This window comes from Procambarus clarkii, chromosome 53 (assembly GCF_040958095.1).
Source record: "Procambarus clarkii isolate CNS0578487 chromosome 53, FALCON_Pclarkii_2.0, whole genome shotgun sequence".
Taxonomy (NCBI): domain Eukaryota; kingdom Metazoa; phylum Arthropoda; class Malacostraca; order Decapoda; family Cambaridae; genus Procambarus; species Procambarus clarkii.
The window spans coordinates 22893490-22911737 of record NC_091202.1 but is presented as its reverse complement, the minus strand read 5'-3'; the positions used below and the strand labels follow the sequence as shown (position 1 = coordinate 22911737).

Genomic DNA, 18248 nt, shown 5'->3' with positions numbered 1-18248 from the left:
CACATGACAGTGCATGTGGAGAGATGACAGTGCATGTGGAGAGATGACTCTCCATAGTGTGCAGGCACCAACCACACAACTAATGGATGGACACATGATAGTGCATGTGGAGTGATATATGGAAGCTGGATATGCAACCGAGTCGAAGAGAAGTAAGGAAGCTCTCATTCCCTTTATGGGTGTTAGGAAAGTGGAATGCATTGAAGGAAGAGTTTGCCAAGGACAATTCAATCCAAAAGTTAAAAAAGATATATGATGAAAATGTCAATATTGAGAATTGAGAGGGGAGTAATTATCATGCCAGGTATGAATGACTAGGAGGTCGGGTATAAAGCGCTAGATCTCACTCCCCCATATCACTGATAGGTAAGCACTGTATGCCAGGGTGTTATAAAGTGCTAATTTCATGAGGGTTGCCATAGGAAGAGAAAGGGAACTATCAGGAGAAAGCACCAAACCATTACATCTAGCACTTGGAAGGAATTAGGATAAGCATTTAAGATGGGACAGGGAAAAGGACCTGGCCACCACCCTTGAACAAACATTTATAATTTCTCTTATACAGATAATTTCAACATACAGCATACTGAACAGGCTTTATATGTACTATAGTACCCTATTAACCAAACGTTACAATAGTTATTAATTTTATTGTGTGGGATAATGTATAGCAAGGTGAAGAGGAGGAGGGGGCCATGGGGGGTCAATAAAGGTCAGCTTAAGGATAATTTACCCAATGGAGGTAAATACTTCATTACCAAGCTGCTACCATACTATATACAGTATATATATATATATAGTGACCTAATTTGTGGATTAGTTGTCACCTCTGCAAATGGCTACAGAATGTAGCAAGAGTAGAATATATTAACATGACAAAAATTATGAAATCCAGAAAGTCCAATACGTTTTCTGAGCAAACCATCCCCCCTCTCCCCTACATAGGCAGTCTATATCAATTATAGGCACAAAAACTTTGACCATGCTTTGCAAACCAAATATTATAATTATGCTTTGAAAATTACATCATTCCTCTAAAACCACTTGTACTATTGTTAATTAACCACAAAATAGCAAATAGCATGCCTTGCATCCTAATAATTAATGTGGCAAAACATGCCTGGCAAACCATAAAAGATAAATATTGTCTAGTTGATTACATAACATGCATGGCAAATTATATGAAACATGCCATATATATACTTAAATTTTTGGCAATCATATGTACCTTTTTTAAGAGCCAATGCTGTAGGCCAAAGAAAAAAGAAATAAGTATGCTGTTTTAGCATGTGACGCATATGAAAATTTTCCTGCAGACATATACATGTTTCTTGAAACTAACAGAGTTAATTCTACAGTATATATATTGTATATTGTCCTGATATTATAGTAATTAATGACTATTGTTATAACTTGAGTACAATATATTTAGTAGAAAGAAGCCACTGTCAGAAAAACAATAACATTGCACACCAGTATAACATGGTATACACACAGTGGTGTAAAAGTATTGACCCACGGGCAGTTCATAAATATATTTACATATAGAGGGTATCCTCCCAAAAATGTATACACACACAAAATGTATACAGTTCAGTAGAACTTCGGTTTCAACTCGTTTACCCTGTTGTAGCTCAGTCGATTAAGGCAGTGTCTGGGATGCTCCCGGACGCAGGTTCGAATCATTGTCGCGACCCTTGTGGATTTGTTCAATGTATACACACTTTAGCAGCTAATGTTTCTATCTTTTCATATTTAATTTTCAGAAAGATGAGGCATCTTCACACTACCATCGTGATGTAAAATCCTACCTTGATGAGATCTTCCAAAACAGATGGATTGGACAAAGAAGGTTTTGCAGAATACCCTCCTCGTTCACCAGACCTCACACCTCCAGACTTTTTTTTTAAGGGATACTTAAAAGACTTGAGTTTGTGCTACAAAACTGCCGACATTCGCTGAATTTAAAGTAGCCATTGAACAATAATGCACTCAAATATCAAACAAAATGTTTCTTGATGCTTGCAATTCCATTGCTTCACGTTATCAGCAGTGCCTTGACCAGAATGGACATCAGTTTGAAAACAGGCATTGACAAAACAATTAAACAATGTCTGCAGATTCTATTATATTTAGAAAATGAAATGTATTTTAATGCAAACTGGCTTTATAATTGTTCAAAGTGTGTATACATTTTTTTTAGGACACCCTATATAGATGCATAAGTATCCACTAGGAAAAGGAAACAAAAATTCTGAACGTTTTTGGTTTCACCACATTATCGAAGAATACAGACAACTGCATTCCTTGATAAATTGGTGAAAAACAAAAACAGTCAGAATTTTTGTTTAATTTTCTAAGCATAACTTCGTGCTTCGTTTCGTTCTCAAGCACAACTGGATCCCGTGTTTTTTTTATTTTATTCTTGCAATATTTATACAGTGTGCACACTGTGAGAGTGACTCACATTTATGGTAACTCACATGGTGGTAATGCAAATGGGCAATGCTTCACCCTTCTTTAAAAGATGAAGTGTGTTAAAGAGCCTATCATATTTCAATATCACTCACACATATAGCTACTTTATGTAAAGTATATTTGTTAAATTTAAGTACTGTACTGTACGAGTACAGCCTGATCTTCAATATACTCTTGGATTGAACAGAAATTGGCTCATTCTCAAATTTGAACATATTTTTAAAATCAAAATTTTTTTAAAGTATACAATAATGAGAGTACTGTACTATCTATAATACTGCATTAATAGAAAATTCCCTTTGTGAGGGACAGGAACCTATGTACCTATGTATACATATGTATTTATGTATGTACAGGTATACATGTGTACACACATGTGCACACTCTCACTCACTCTCTCTCTCTCTCTCTCTGACCCTCCCCCTCCCACTCTTACCCCTCCCCCCCTCCCCCCCTCCCTCCCTCCCTCCCTCCCTCCCTCCCTCCCTCCCTCCCTCCCTCCCTCCCTCCCTCCCTCCCTCCCTCCCTCTCTCCCTCCCTCCCTCCCTCCCTCCCTCTCTCCCTCTCCCTCCCTCTCTTTCTCTCTCTCTCTCATTCTCACTTCTCCCCCTCTCCCTCTCACTCTCTTCCTTCCTCTCCCTCTCACTCTCTCTCTTCCTCACCCTCTCACTCTCTTCCTTCCTCTCCCTCTCACTCTCTTCCTTCCTCTCCCTCTCACTCTCTTCTATCCTCTCCCTCTCACTCTCTCTCTTCCTCTCCCTCTCTCTCTCTCTCTCTTCCTCCCCCTCTCTCTCATCCTCCCCCTCTCCCTCTCCCTCTTCCTCCCCCTCTCTCTCTTTCTTCCTCCCCCTCTCTCTCTTTCTTCCTCCCCCTCTCCCTCTCTCTCTCTTCCTCCCCCTCTCCCTCTATTCCTCCACCTCTCACTTTCCCCCCCCCCCCTGCCGCTCTCACATTCTCTTGGTTTACATCAAGGTCTCTCAAGGTGGAACTACAGTACTGACCTTCCCCAGGATGGAACCCCACAACAGTTGCCTAACTCCTGGATACTCATTTATTGCAATGTTAACAGCGGCATTAGGTGAAAGGAAATGTGCCCAACCATTCCCGTCTCGCCCAAGAATCGTACCCGGAATTCTCAAGTGCAAGTTGAGAATGAAGCCAACTGTATTATGAGATCAGCATTATAAAGAGCTTGTAATAATGCAGATGAGTCACAATAAGGTGGCTGAAAAATGTTGACCAAACCGCACACTAGAAAGTGAAGAGACGACGACGTTTCGGTCCGTCCCGGACCATTATCAAGTCGATTGTTATGGTCTGGATAATGCCTGGACCATTATCACAATCGACTTGATAATGGTCCAGGACGGACCGAAACCTCATTGGCTCTTCACTTTCTTGAAATAATATTAAAGCAACTAATTGTAAGATGTCATGACAAATCTCATCAATGTCAGTGGCACAAATATTGCAATTAGGGTCCGAAATTGTTTACGTCAGTGCCATTGTTAATCAGTGACACCACATACCTGATGAGCCAGTGCCATGTATGATCTTTTTCTGCAACACCACCTTTGAGAGGGATACACATAGAGTTGGCCCTCAACTGTTCCTGGCATGCGATGACGAGCACTCATGTATAACTTGCATGGGTTCTGTGCAATACCTAAACAAAATTGATAAGATATTATTTACACAACATATCAATACAGTAATGCAATAATAAATCTGGAGGGAGAATTAGGAGTAAAACGTATTTCAATTGATCATATCTTTCATGGTAACTGGGCTGTATTCACAGCTCCAGGTTCACAGCTCAGTGTCATGTCATTAACTAATTTACAATATTAAGTTATGAGAACAAATTTTTGTTTAGTATACAAATAATAGTTTTCCAAATTCTTTTTAGGTTCAAAGAATGCCTCTCCACTGGGTGGAATGGATACTAAATCACAGTAATCAATATTTTCAGCATCAATGCATTTATGTCTGCATGTAAAAAGTATACAAAAATACTGCATAAATACTTTAGTACTATACTGGTATATAATTTATGAAAACAACCATGAAATACATCATTACATTATAAAAATTGTAAACACACACCTGTCTGTGAATCGAGAAATGGGAGGCGAGTTTTGCGTTCACGCATGAGCCGGACATTATAATTGGCACTGTTGATCATTAAGGAGCGGTACTGCACATCTTGGAGAAAGCTGAAGAAGGTGAGGCATGATGTGAGATACTAGTCATAAGGATTCATCCGCTACACAACTCTTTAGTCTAGGAAAATAAATTAAAATGAGAAATAAGTGAAGCTTTAGGGGAAATTTGTGTTGCAAGAAAAAGATTCGAAGGGAATATAATTTATCTTAGTAGCAATAAATCCAATGTTGAATGTAATGACAACTCTTTCTGGTAGTACCTCGGTAATTTCCCGAGCTACTCGGTAATTTCCCGTGCTACTTGTCTGGAACCTTCCAAACCCAGGTTTCACACCAGTCTTTAATGACTCACTAGCACCTACAAGAGACCAGAACCAAAATCTGGCCCCCCCTCAATAGAGACATGTCTGGGGATACACGATCATCACAGTACCAAAAGCAAGACCACCAAAAAGGAAGAGCACACCAAAACTAGCTTGGACAACATTTCCACCATACCAGAATGTTAGCAACAGTACTGGGATTAGATTGCCACCTGTGAAACATGAACACAAAGCAGAGGCCAGGAATAACTGTAATCTGGACACCACAAATGTAAAGTGTAGAGCCCATAAATAATGGGCCTGTACCCACCAAGTACTCACCTAGTTGTGCTTGCGGGGGTTGAGCTTTGCCTCTTTGGTCCTGCTGTGTGATAGTGATCTTCAGGTAATTAGGTGAAATGAACCAAAACTGGGAAGGCTGCATGTACAATGCAACCTTCAAAATCTAGATCACATCTTTCCAAATCCAATCCAGATTCCCAAATGACTTTCCCTTTTTTATATTTAAAAACAAATTTTCCATATTTTTCATAAAATACTCAAAATGAAAATGAAAGAAAGAAGCCTAATGTTAAATGTAATGAAACGTCTCTTTCTGGAAGAGCCCTGGTGGCTCCCTGTGGCTATCTCACTGAGATTGCTTCATACTAAAAGATCACATAGTTTGCTTAAGTTCTGTTTGACTTATCAGGATCCATAGCTAGAACCAGGCTCCTTCACAGAAGCACAGGGAGCAGGTGATAATTCGTCACCCCACCAGAAAAAGCTTCCAGAAAGTCGGCAAAGCTTTACAGACAACTGGAGGGTTTCAAAGAAAAGGAAATTTAGAAACTACCGAACGACTATGCAAATGATTAACACAGAACTAGGGATTCATTCAAACTAGCTTGAAACTTGTTACTATCGATAGGACCAGCCCTTATAGATTGGCAAATGACCAGCACCGGTCCTTGATACCCGCTTGATGGGGTTCTGGGAGTTCTTCTACTCCCCAAGCCCGGCCCGAGGCCAGGCATGACTTGAGACAGTTTGGTCCACTCGGTTGTTGCTTGGAGAGGCCAGCAGGCCCACATACCCACCACAGCCCAGTTGGTCTGGAATTTCTTTTAGAAAACAGTCTAGTTTTTTCTTGAAGATGTCCTTAGCCAACTCCCAACAATGAAGCGACAAACCTTAAAGGGATGGGGGAGAGGAATCTGGGAGCCACTGGGGCTGGGTATCTGGAGGGAGCCCCTTGGTGGCTCCCTGAAGGCAATTAACCACTGAGAAGAAAAATGAGACGTGCAAGGATCCCGAAACAAAGGGAATAGCAACGTGAAAAAAGCGTGAAAAAGGGGAGGAAAGGGGTGAAAAGCACCCCCAGGAAGGACGGAACCGAACACACCCGAAGGGACATGGAACCGAACCCAGGGAGGGGTAGACCCAAGACCAACATGAACACAGAGGGGAAAAGGAAAACCCCACTCTGAGAAACTGCAAGCCCTGCTCTAAGGGCACAAAACCCCAAGCGGGGCAAAACGGGGCCTATGCCATACCGGCAACCCCTCCCTAACCCCGGGAACCCTTACAGCAGAACCCGGGGCCGAGTCGTTACCCCCAAAGCCCCAGCCCAGCAAGTAAAAGCCAGGGCAGCCATACAAAACACTAAGGAAGGGAGCCCACTGGTCAGACCTATACGGCACGGCTGGAGGAACAGGCTCGAACGCCTCCGCCACCACCTCAGAAGAGGAAAATCCCCCGAGACCCCCCCCCCCCCCCCCGAGTCTCAACCCAACCAGACCCTGCCCCAACCCCGAAATCCGCCAACGGTTTGGAGCCGGCAGCAAGGGGAAGGAAGTATGCACAACAGAAGGGGAAGGACGAGGAGGAGCGGACGGAACCGGAACGACTCCCACCCCCAACTCCAGACCCCTGAACCCAAACGGAGCAGTCTCGGGGCATCCGGGGCCGCAACCAACCTAGAGCGTTGCAGCAATCTAAACCTAGCATGCAACACCGCAGCTGCCTGCACCCGCACATCATTATCAGTGGCCAGGGTGAACGGGAGCACGTACTGTACAGACAACCCACGTCGCACGACTCTGGGTCAAAACAATCATCGACCCAACAGGCAACATGGTGGAGGCAAAACAGGCGAGCGTCACCCTGAGACTAGGGGACAGAGCAACCTTCAAACTCACAAGACACAAGGGAGGACTCAGGGGGTCACGATGTAACACCGTAAGGTGTTTGGTTTAGTTTTATTTAATACATACATAGAGATACATGAGTCAGAGACAAGGATCTGAGAGGCGTCAGTTTGTCGACCTGAATCTCACACCTCTAAACGTTAATGACCTCAAATTGACCTGAGGTCAGCTCGAGCATATTTCACTTTGCTTCCGCTAATCTGATAATTTTAGCCGGGTAGGTCTGTCAAACATGCCGACGTTTAAGGAGTGGCTTGGTAGAGTGCCTGAGGCTGCAACCCGTTCTCGCAAATTCGTAAAGTCAATATTGACTTATTAAATAAGTGCATAGGTGACATACTAAACATAATAGATACCCTTAAAAAGCTTCATAGAAAACACCGACCTTACCTAACCTTGTTAGTATCTTAAGATAAGCATCTTATTGCTTCGTAATTACAATTGTTACTTAACCTATTATAGGTATAGGTTAAGTAATAATTGTAATTACAAAGCAATAAGATGCTTATCTGAACATACTAACAAGGTTAGGTGATGTCGTTGTTTTCTTTGAAGCTTCTTAAGTGTATCTAATATGTTTAGTATATCACCTATGCACGTAGTTAATAAGTCAATATTGACTATACGAATTTGCGAGAACGGGTTGGAGGCTATCTACTTGTGGGCGGAGTAAGCTACTAGGTTTCCCAATATATACTGAGGGAGCTGTAGAGCATGGAAGAGACAGAATAGGAGACCAGCCAGCAGAGCAGAGCAGAGGCCAGCCGTCGAGATAGGCTGTCGCCGGACGGGGGGTGACGCTGCCAGACAACTGCAGACTCCCCCCCCCCTCCTCCTCTATCCAGCTATAGGCAGACACTTGGTGAGTTGAGCATGAAAGGTGACTTAGTCGTGTTTACAAGTGTTGTGTGAGGATCAGGGGCAGTCAAGTTGTAGGGTTCTCGAATTCTTGGATGATGACTCACTTTACATATATATCTTGAACATTAAGTTGAATTGCTTAAATTATGATACTTAGTATGTGAAATATAATTGATGAATTTATTATTTAAAAAAAAAAAAGCCTCCAGAGGAGCTACATTACGAAAGACTAAACAAGAGAGACTCACCCGGGGGAGGGGGGGGGGGGGTCGGCACTCGCTCCTCAACTCGAAGTCGAGAACAGGCTGCAACCACCGACCCAAAACGACACAGGCCCGACTAGGCCCAGGAACATTTACAAGGTAGCGTGCAGCCAGGACCCTGTTTGACCACCAAAATCCCTGTGCCCAAATGTCAGACCAAGACATGTTACCAAAGGTGGGACACCATCAAGAAGCCATCTGATCAGCACACAGATGGTGATAGACTTGAGTCAAAAAGACCAAACGCAAAGACTCGAGGAAAAGATCAAACCAGTCCTTCTTGTAATGGACCGGACTGATCTGCTGAAAGAGGCGGAGCCGCGGAAAATCCTCCGGGTTTGGACACCGAGCAAGCAGCGCCTGAAACCAAGGCAAGGGCCAGGCACCATGGGACCAAGAAGACGACTCTCCCGTGGAAAGTCTCCAAACGAGCTAGGCCCTGGAGCAACAGCTGAACCGGGAGGAAAGAGGTACAGGAACCCCTACCTCGACCAGTCCTGCATGAAGGCATCGATCCCAACGGCCTCGCAGTTGGGGAAGGGCACCACATATACGGGAAGACGCCTTGACCACGCCGATGCAAAGAGGTCCACCTCCGGGTGCCCAAACATCTGGCAGAGCCAACTGAATGAGTCGACATCGACCGTCCATTCAGTGGACAGAGGAATGAACCGGCACAGACTGTCCACCAGGACATTGGACACCCCCCCCCCCCATCCAAGACATGAACTGCCAGGAGAGTTAAACCCCGAGAACTCAGCAGACAAGTCACCCGAAGCAACCAGCCCCAAAGAGCCAATCTCCGAGAACTCGGCAGATGAGTCACCCAAAGCGACCAGCCCCAAAGAGCCAAGGACCGCATCGAGCCCCCCCCCCTCCCCCACTGTTCAGGCAATGAACCACCGAGGAGCAGTCCGAATGGAGCCGGATCGTCAATCCATGGGCGACCAGAACCCTCTGAAGCGAATATTACATTGCCGCAAACTCCTGCACCGTGCTGTAGGCCCAATGGAAGGACGGACCCCACTGCTCCTGGCCTGCCTGGAGAGCACTGGTCACAAAGCCCCAGCTCAGATTCCAAAGAAAAAGCAAGCACAGCCTGCCGACACTCGAGACGTGCGGCGAAAAACCGTGATACTGCATCTCACAGGATCAGCGCAAACAGCTTCAGCAGCGCAGACGACGCAGGAGCAGCCAAGACCAAGGCACCTGACCCAGGAACAGCCCCAAGCACCTCTACATCCTCCACAAGCCACTCCGAAGACAGTCCCAGGAGAGAAAAGAAACGCAACACCACCTCATGGCCAGCAGGCCATGAGCACGCAAGTCCTCAGTCGCCAGTACAGCCGACAGGGAGGGAGCCTGTACGTGAAGCTGAACCGTACAACATCCCACAGAAGGGCAGGGACAAACAAACACGCATTGAGGTGCTCGAAGTCGCCCACCAGGTAAACCTGGACCACTGTCAATGCCTCGCGCCATTCAAGCATGCGGGTATAACAGAAAGTACTCTAAGCCACCAACACCTGTTGGTGGCGTTGGTGTCGACACACTTGTTGCATTGGTGTCGACACACCTGTTGTCGTTGGTGTTTGTCGTACCTGGTTTGATACCTGGTACCAGGTATCAACCAGGTACCAAGTATCAACGACAACAACGGGCAGTCCCCAAGCCAGGACGACTTCGGAACCTCATAACAAACCCAGTATGGAGACGAAGACCCAAACCTGAAGGATAACAGATCCATTATAGAGGCAAATTCCGGGTCACGCAGGAGATAAGCAGCAGTGGCCGCCCGCATCTCAGTATGCGAGACGCGGGAAGCCGAAAACCTCCGGAAGGACGGAACCGAAGGACCCGAAGGGATATGAAACCGAACCCGGGGATTAGCTGAACCCAAATCCAACTCGTACGCAGAGGGGGGTGGGGGGAAGGAAAACCTCACTCATTGTAACAAAAAGCCCCACTCAAAGGGTGAAAACCCAGGCGGAGTCCAGCGGGGACCAAGGCCCCCAAGTCAGCCCCTCCCCAACTCCGGGAACCTCCACAGCAGGCACTGGGGATGAGTCATCCTTTAAAGCCCCGGCCTCACAAGAAAAAGCAGGAAGGAAGGAAGGGGGGCCCATTGGTCAGACCCCGTCGCCACGGCTGGAAGAACCGATTCAAATGCCTCCGTCACCACCCCGGAAGAGGGAACCCTTCGGTTGGAGGGTTGCCTCTTCCGGGGTTGCTCATGCAACGCCTGAGCTGCCTGCACCCGAATAATGTTATCAGTTGATTGGGTGAATTGAGTCACAAACAAGCAACAATGCTCGCCGGACTATAGGTCGAAGGTGTCACCGACTCAACAGGCAGTATGACGGAGGCAAAAACAATAAGCGTCGCCCTGAGACAAGGGAACAGAGCAACCCTCAAACTCGCACAAAGCGAGAGGGGACCCAGGGGTCGCAACCATCGGACCCCTTGCACCCCCCGCGGGGTTTCCCAAGGGGCCCTTAGACTGTTTTCACTAACGGTAAGCCCAGGCAGGGTATTTTTAACCGGCGCCCAAGTCTACCAAACAAACTTCAAACACCGAACCCCCGAGACGTGTCCACTCACGGGGGGCCAAGCAGGGGGTACCACTGAACACAGGTCAAAACCCTAAGATAACTAGGGGGTATGGGAATAAAAGCAGACCCCCCTCACCAGGCAGAAACATAGTTGATAAGAAAAACCCTGCAAGAGAACAACGTACCCAGGAGGAACAGAGTCGGCTGCTGTAATAGTACCCCATGCCCCTACCAGTGCAAAATTACCACTTACCCCAAGGTAAACAAGGGAGGAAACCCCCCCAACACTCCCAGGCCGGTCAAACATCAAGCAGCAAAAGACCAACGGAGGTAGACCCCAAGGTGACTTGTGGAAGATAATCCCAAGCCCCAAGGGCGGTACTTACAGGGCACTCAGGGAAGGGAACCCTAAGCACATGCTGCCCGAGTACCTGTGAATATTACTCCCAGCTCACACGCCACCGTAAGAGTAGCACTGGACACAAGGCACAGCACAACACGGAGAGAATCAGGAGCTGGAGCCACATGACCGAGCCTCAAACACATCAGTCAAGAACTGGGGTCTGGGGCTTCCCCCCTTCCCCCTCCTGAGGAGGGGGGAGCTGCGCAGACAAGCAGCGCAGAATGTGTGATGCCATGCTCGTTTGCTTGTTTTTCAACTGGGGAGTTCTGTCCACTCGTTAGTTTTCAGTAGTAGTTTTAACTAGAATAGGGGTTTGTCTTGAAGCGCTTACCTTTCTAGATGCCTGGCCCAGTCGATGGCAGACATAGAATGCTCTAAATCACATGTGCACGCCTATAGGTCATTGCTCCTCGTAGCTCTCTGAGTTCTGTTCTCCTCTCCAAGTTCTGACTCGTGGTTCCCGGTAGGCCTAGAACTCCATTCACGCTGACTGATATCAAAGTCTAATAATATATATATCAGCCTGGATAGCTCAGGGGAGCCAAAGGGGCTCCCCCCAGAAAACATGCATATAAAGCCAATACCAAAACACAAACAACACACAAAGCAAATGACCCCAAAGGAGCAATCTTAGCAAGATAACTTCAGGAAGACACCAGGGACTCCGTCCAGAAAATTTTGTTTTAAATATGATTAATGGCTTTCCCAAAGCACCAACTGTTTCTCATGGTGTTGCATTCATTTAAAAAAATCTTTTAAAGTTTGATCAGAAACATATCAAGATATTTACTATTGATATCTACATTTTCCCCACACGCCATGGGCAAATTTCATTGAGTAAAATATTAATTTTAATCTATGATACTGATTGATAATTTGTTCATACAATTTGTGAGACCAAGATGATCAAACCACACATCAGAAGATGAGGAGACGACAATGTTTCGGTCCATCCTGAATCATTATAAAGTCGATTGTGATGGGAACGAGGGAGGCACAGGCATTTAGTGAGGCAAAAGTGAGGTGAGGAGCAGGTAAGAGGAGGTAATTCCTAGAAGAAGGTAAGAGCATGGTAAATGGTAAGAATAAGAAACAAGGTATGGATGGGATGGGTGTAATAATGGGATGAGTGGTCTTCACGGAATTCCAAGATTGGAATATGTAGCATGGTGTGGTGCCCATATCTTAAGAAGCACAAACAATTTAGAAAGGGTACAAAGGCATGCTACTAAATTGCTCCTGGCACTTCAGAATATGAGTTATGAGGAGAGACTGGAGGTATTAAAAATACCAAGGCCGGAAGATAGAAGGAAAAGAGGCAACATGATCGCTGTGTACCAAATAATAACATGAATCGACTAACTTGACACTGAAATTTGTTTTAAATGACATCTTCAAAAACAAGAGGACATCGAGTTAGGCTAAGGAAACAAAGGTGAAGAAAAACCCTAATTAAGTTTTAAGTTATCTTTTGCATACTGAGATGTAAAAGGTTGAAACACATGAGAAGGTAGTGGATGCCAAAACAATTACTGTAATGGTTTTAAAGCATCATATGACAGAGTCCTGGGAAGACACAATATGACAAATGTAGTTTTCATCCTATAACTACTCTTAGATAAATACACACGGCACGAACCCAATTTTGTATATGTGTATTGGCACTGCATTGGCTGTTTCCAACTTTTTGCCAGTTCTACTTCCAGTGACTTAGTACATATGAAAGTAAGTACCTAGCACAAGACTTCTGATTCCTCTTTTAGTACACTATATATGCCTCCTTACATCTCTGATAAACTTAAAGTCCTCCAGTGCTGCATAGTTAGACATTACTCCATTCAGTTCAGAAACTTCTTGATAAATTGTAAATATCTTCTGGAATCTCCTGTTTAATTTCTCACATACTTCTCGATCATTCTCTACTAATGAGTACTCTCCTAGCCATTTATCACCACCTACTCCTTAACTTATGTATTCCTCCTGATGTAGCTCTGAAGCAATTTGGTATCTATGGCATCCTTAACAGAACAGGTTTCATTCCTTGTATGCCAGCACTGTATTATATCACCTGGACATTTACCCAAACAATGCATCCCTACTACAACAAGACATTGAAATACAAATACTATACTGTACACACTTATTGCTCCTTCCCAAGGTGACTTCAAAGATGATTTTCCTTTGTCTGATTTTATTTAAGAATATATCAAGTAAAGTCTGGCTTATTTTTCATTACTCCTCATTCTTGTAATTACCTAAGTGTAATTACCTAAGTGTAGTTACAGGATGAGAGCTACGCTCGTGGTGTCCCGTCTTCCCAGCACTCTTTGTCATATAACGCTTTGAAACTACTGACGGTCTTGGCCTCCACCACCTTCTCACTTAACTTGTTCCAACCGTCTACCACTCTATTTGCGAAGGTGAATTTTCTTATATTTCTTCGGCATCTGTGTTTAGCTAGTTTAAATCTATTGCCTCTTGTTCTTGAAGTTCCAGGTCTCAGGAAGTCTTCCCTGTCGATTTTATCAATTCCTGTTACTATTTTGTACGTAGTGATCATATCACCTCTTTTTCTTCTGTCTTCTAGTTTTGGCATATTTAATGCTTCTAACCTCTCCTCGTAGCTCTTGCCCTTCAGTTCTGGGAGCCACTTAGTAGCATGTCTTTGCACCTTTTCCAGTTTGTTGATGTGCTTCTTAAGATATGGGCACCACACAACAGCTGCATATTCTAGCTTTGGCCTAACAAAAGTCATGAACAACTTCTTTAGTATATCGCCATCCATGTATTTAAATGCAATTCTGAAGTTAGAAAGCATTGCATAGGCTCCTTGCACAATATTCTTAATGTGGTCCTCAGGTGATAGTTTTCTATCTAGAACCACTCCTAGATCTCTTTCTTTATCAGAATTCTTTAAAGATTTCTCACATAATATATAGGTTGTGTGGGGTCTATGTTCTCCTATTCCACATTCCATAACATGACATTTATTATCATTAAATTCCATTTGCCAAGTGGTGCTCCATATACTTATTTTGTCCAGGTCTTCTTGAAGGGCATGACAATCATCTAAATTTCTTATCCTTCCTATTATCTTAGCATCATCAGCAAACATGTTCATATAATTCTGTATACCAACTGGTAGATCATTTATGTACACAATAAACATCACTGGTGCAAGAACTGAACCCTGTGGTACTCCACTTGTGACATTTCTCCATTCCGATACATTGCCTCTGATTACTGCCCTCATTATTCTATCAGTCAGAAAATTTTTCATCCATGATAGAAGCTTACCTGTCACCCCTCCAATATTTTCCAGTTTCCAGAACAACCTCTTATGTGGAACTCTGTCGAAAGCCTTTTTTAGGTCCAGATAGATGCAGTCAACCCAGCCATCTCTTTCCTGTAATATCTCTGTGGCCCGATCATAGAAACTGAGTAAATTCGATACACAGGATCTTCCTGATCGAAAACCATACTGTCTGTCTGATATTATATCATTTCTCTCCAGGTGTTCTACCCATTTAGTTTTGATTAGCTTTTCCAATACTTTCACTATTACACTTGTCAATGATACAGGTCTATAATTGAGGGGGTCTTCCCTGCTGCCACTTTTGTAGATTGGAACTATGTTAGCCTGTTTCCACACGTCTGCTACGATTCCTGTACACAGGGATGCCTGAAAGATCAGGTGAAGTGGAATGCTGAGCTCAGATGCACATTCTCTCAGAACCCATGGTGAAACGCCATCTGGGCCAGCTGCTTTGTTCCTCCCGAGCTCCTTTAGCATATTTTCCACTTCATCTCTAGACACCTCTATCCGCTCTATGTTGTTCTCTGGAATTCTTATTGTGTCTGGTTCTCTGAAGATTTCATTTTGTACAAACACACTTTGGAACTTTTCATTTAATGTTTCACACATTTCCTTTTCATTTTCCGTGAATCTGTTTCCCATTTCCAACCTCTGGATATTATCCTTTACCTGCAATTTGTTGTTTATGAATTTGTAGAATAGGCCCGGTTCTGTTTTACATTTATCTGCTATCCCTTTTTCAAAATTTCTTTCTGCCTCTCTCCTTACTGCTGTATAATTGTTTCTCGCATCTTTGTATCGCTGGTATGTTTGGGGGTTTGGCCTCTTCCTATACTGATTCCATTTTTGTGTCTTTTGGTCTCTTGCCCTCTCACAATTTCTGTCGAACCAATCCTGTTTTCTGGTCCTGCATCTCTGTTTTGGTATAAATTTTTTTTGTGCCTTTATCATATATTTCACAAAACTTGCCATACATCTCATTCACTTCCTTGCCTAGCATCAAGTCTGTCCAATTATACTCACTAAAAAAATTTCTAAGGTCACCATAATGTCCTCTCCTGAAGTCTGGTTTTTCAACTGCTTCAACCTCCTTATTTTCTTCCAGCTTATAACGCATTGCATACTTTATTCCCAAAAAGACATGGTCACTTTTACCCAAGGGAGGAAGGTACTGAATGTCAAATATCTCTTCCTCCTTCCTGGTAAATATCAAATCTAGCATGGAGGGAACGTCCCCTTCCCTCATCCTCGTAGCTTGTTTAACATGTTGATACAAGAATGTTTCCAGGATGAGGTCTACAAATTTACAGGTCCAAAAATCTTCTGTTTTAGCTTCATATGCTTCCCAGTCTATGGATTTCAAGTTGAAGTCACCGACTATCAACAGTCGTGATCTATCGTTATCCGCTCTCGCTATAATCTCTCTCATTATTGTTATAAGACCTTCACGTTTACTATCTAGCTCCTCCTTTGACCATGTGCTGCTTGGCGGTGGACTATATGCATTTATCATCATTAGTTTATCATCCTCATAGCAGATCTCTAGTGCTATTATGTCAACTTCTTGTGGATTGGCAGTCATTATTTCCTTCACCTTTAGGTGTTCTTTTACCAGCACAGCAACGCCACCGCCTTTCCTAATTTTTCTGTCCCGTCTCCAAATTGAGTAGCCCCTTGGGAATATGACCTCATTTAAAATTACATCTTCAAGTTTTGTCTCCGTGAGTGCAACAATGTCTGGTGTCTGCAGCTGTATTACATCACTTAACTCCAGTATCTTCGATCTCACTCCATCTATGTTGGTGTATGCAATCTTCAGGAACTTGTTCCCCCTCTCCTTATTCTTCACTCCCCCTCTCTCTATTGATTTTGTTGGTTTGCCTTTATGTACCACTTTACTGGTTTGCCTACCCCTATCACTTTGTAGAAAAAAGAATTTATTTCTTCTTCATTCCTGCTCTCATTTAAATGTTTTGCCTCGGCGAGGTTCAGTTTCAGCTTCTCTCTATCTTCTTTTGAAAGATCTCGTCTTGACGACCACCCTTTCCCATCCTCATCCCTTTGCAATTTTCTAGCATTCCTTAGTACTTCTTCCATCTGTTTGGCACCGTTTAGGGTGATCCTCAAAGGTCGATCTTTCCCTTTTACGTACCTGCCTATTCTCCTGTAGTCGCACACATTCTCTCTGTTTATAAGACCTTCCACGAGGCCAACAATTTTATCTACTACTTTAGCTTCTTCTACAGCTCTTTCTGACCTAGATTATAGATTGTGGTTATATTGACATGTTTGTTTAAAAAGTTCTTTGTTATTGTTTACCCATATGTACATAAAGTTATGTTTTCTTACTTTATCTTAGCATGGTTAAATTCCCCTATGATTAAAAGTCAAGATACGTTCCTGTTTTTAAATCAGGTAAATTTCACATGATATTAATATCTGCCTTATTGTTTCTGTCATACTCCTGCTGCCTGGGTCTTCTTTCATTTTGTGAAGGGTGTTATGACTAATTTTCATCACAGGACTTTCCAGTGTTAATTTTATTGATTCTTTCACAGCCTGGGACTGACAGTGCCTAGAATGTTCAATCTTTCATGATCAATAGAGCCACTCCCACTCCCCCTTTTCCTTCTTTATCCTATCTATGAACATGTAAGTCTTGTGGGAAATGGTGCCTTTGTTTCGACAACCGACAGTTTACCTTCTATGAATGCAATTACATGTGGGTTCGTTACATTGTTTTTTTCCTGCCTGGGTGCACATGGCCTTGCCTAGATGCCTGTGGCCCCTATCTGAGTGCCTCCTGGACAAACCAAAGGTTAAGTCCCTGTCTAGGTGCCCATGGCACTGAACAGATACCCATGTTCCTACCTGGGTACCCAGGGCCCTACTTGGGTGCCCATGACTCTGTTTGGGTGCCCGTGGCTATGCCTGGCTGCCTGTGGCCATGCCTGCATGGCCTAGACCCAGCCTAAAAATCTAGCCTAGCCTAGGTGCCCGTGGCTCTCCCTTAATGCTTGTGACTTCTCCTGGTGCCCTTGGCTACGCCTGGATGCCCCTGGCTCCTATATAGTCCTACCAGGGTGCCAGTATTCCTGTCTATACATGCATGGTACCTCCTGGGTTCCCATGGCACTGCCTGGGTACCCATAGCCCCGCCTTGGCCTCATACACACACTGGCGGCTCGCCCCCTCTGTGTGCTCGCACAAGTGTCATCATCAGCTGTGTTTCCCCAGCCATTCCTTAACCTACCTGCTTATTTTCTCCAGGTTTGTCTGCACCAGCGTGTCGGCCATATCTAGGGTGGTTGAAGGAGCCTTTAAGGTGACAAAAGAAGAAGGAAATTAGCGAAAAAATCGTCAAATTCCGGCGTCCATTAGTAATTAGTTGTGTAGTCGTCGCCTTCGACCCATTTGTTTACTAGATTGTCTCGCGTCCGGCAAGTGTGTGGCCCAGACTTGGGCGACCCTGGACGCCCACGCCTGCCCATGACACACACACACAGATCATTAACTACTAGTTAATTTATAATCAACCGAGGCAATAATGATTTGAATATAAGCTTCATATTCTCTCTTTAATTTGATATTTTAAAAGTTGAGCTTTATCACCCTTGCATTCATTCGAACACAACTGAGCGTATGGTAGGTAATGATAATTTAAATGATAAATAGGTTAGTTTGAACGTAAATTGCGA

The 18248-nt window shown here is 44.1% G+C and overlaps 1 protein-coding gene across 3 annotated transcripts in view; it reads right to left on the bottom strand.

The window, feature by feature from the left end:
• Positions 1-18011, bottom strand: part of LOC123767074 (zinc finger protein ubi-d4 B) — a 132261-nt gene extending 114250 nt beyond the window's left edge. For 2 of the 3 annotated variants that reach the window (XM_045756556.2, XM_045756553.2), the window contains exons 1-3: positions 17804-18010; positions 4585-4694; positions 4008-4144 (exon numbers count right to left, since the gene is read on the bottom strand). In XM_045756556.2, the coding sequence (XP_045612512.1) occupies positions 4008-4144; positions 4585-4694; positions 17804-17847 (291 nt within the window). In that variant the 5' untranslated portion in view covers positions 17848-18010. Of the gene's footprint in view, positions 1-4007; positions 4145-4584; positions 4695-17803 lie in introns of all 3 variants that reach the window. The other variant, XM_045756554.2, reaches the window with a different exon arrangement.
• Between the last annotated feature and the right edge of the window lie 237 nt (positions 18012-18248).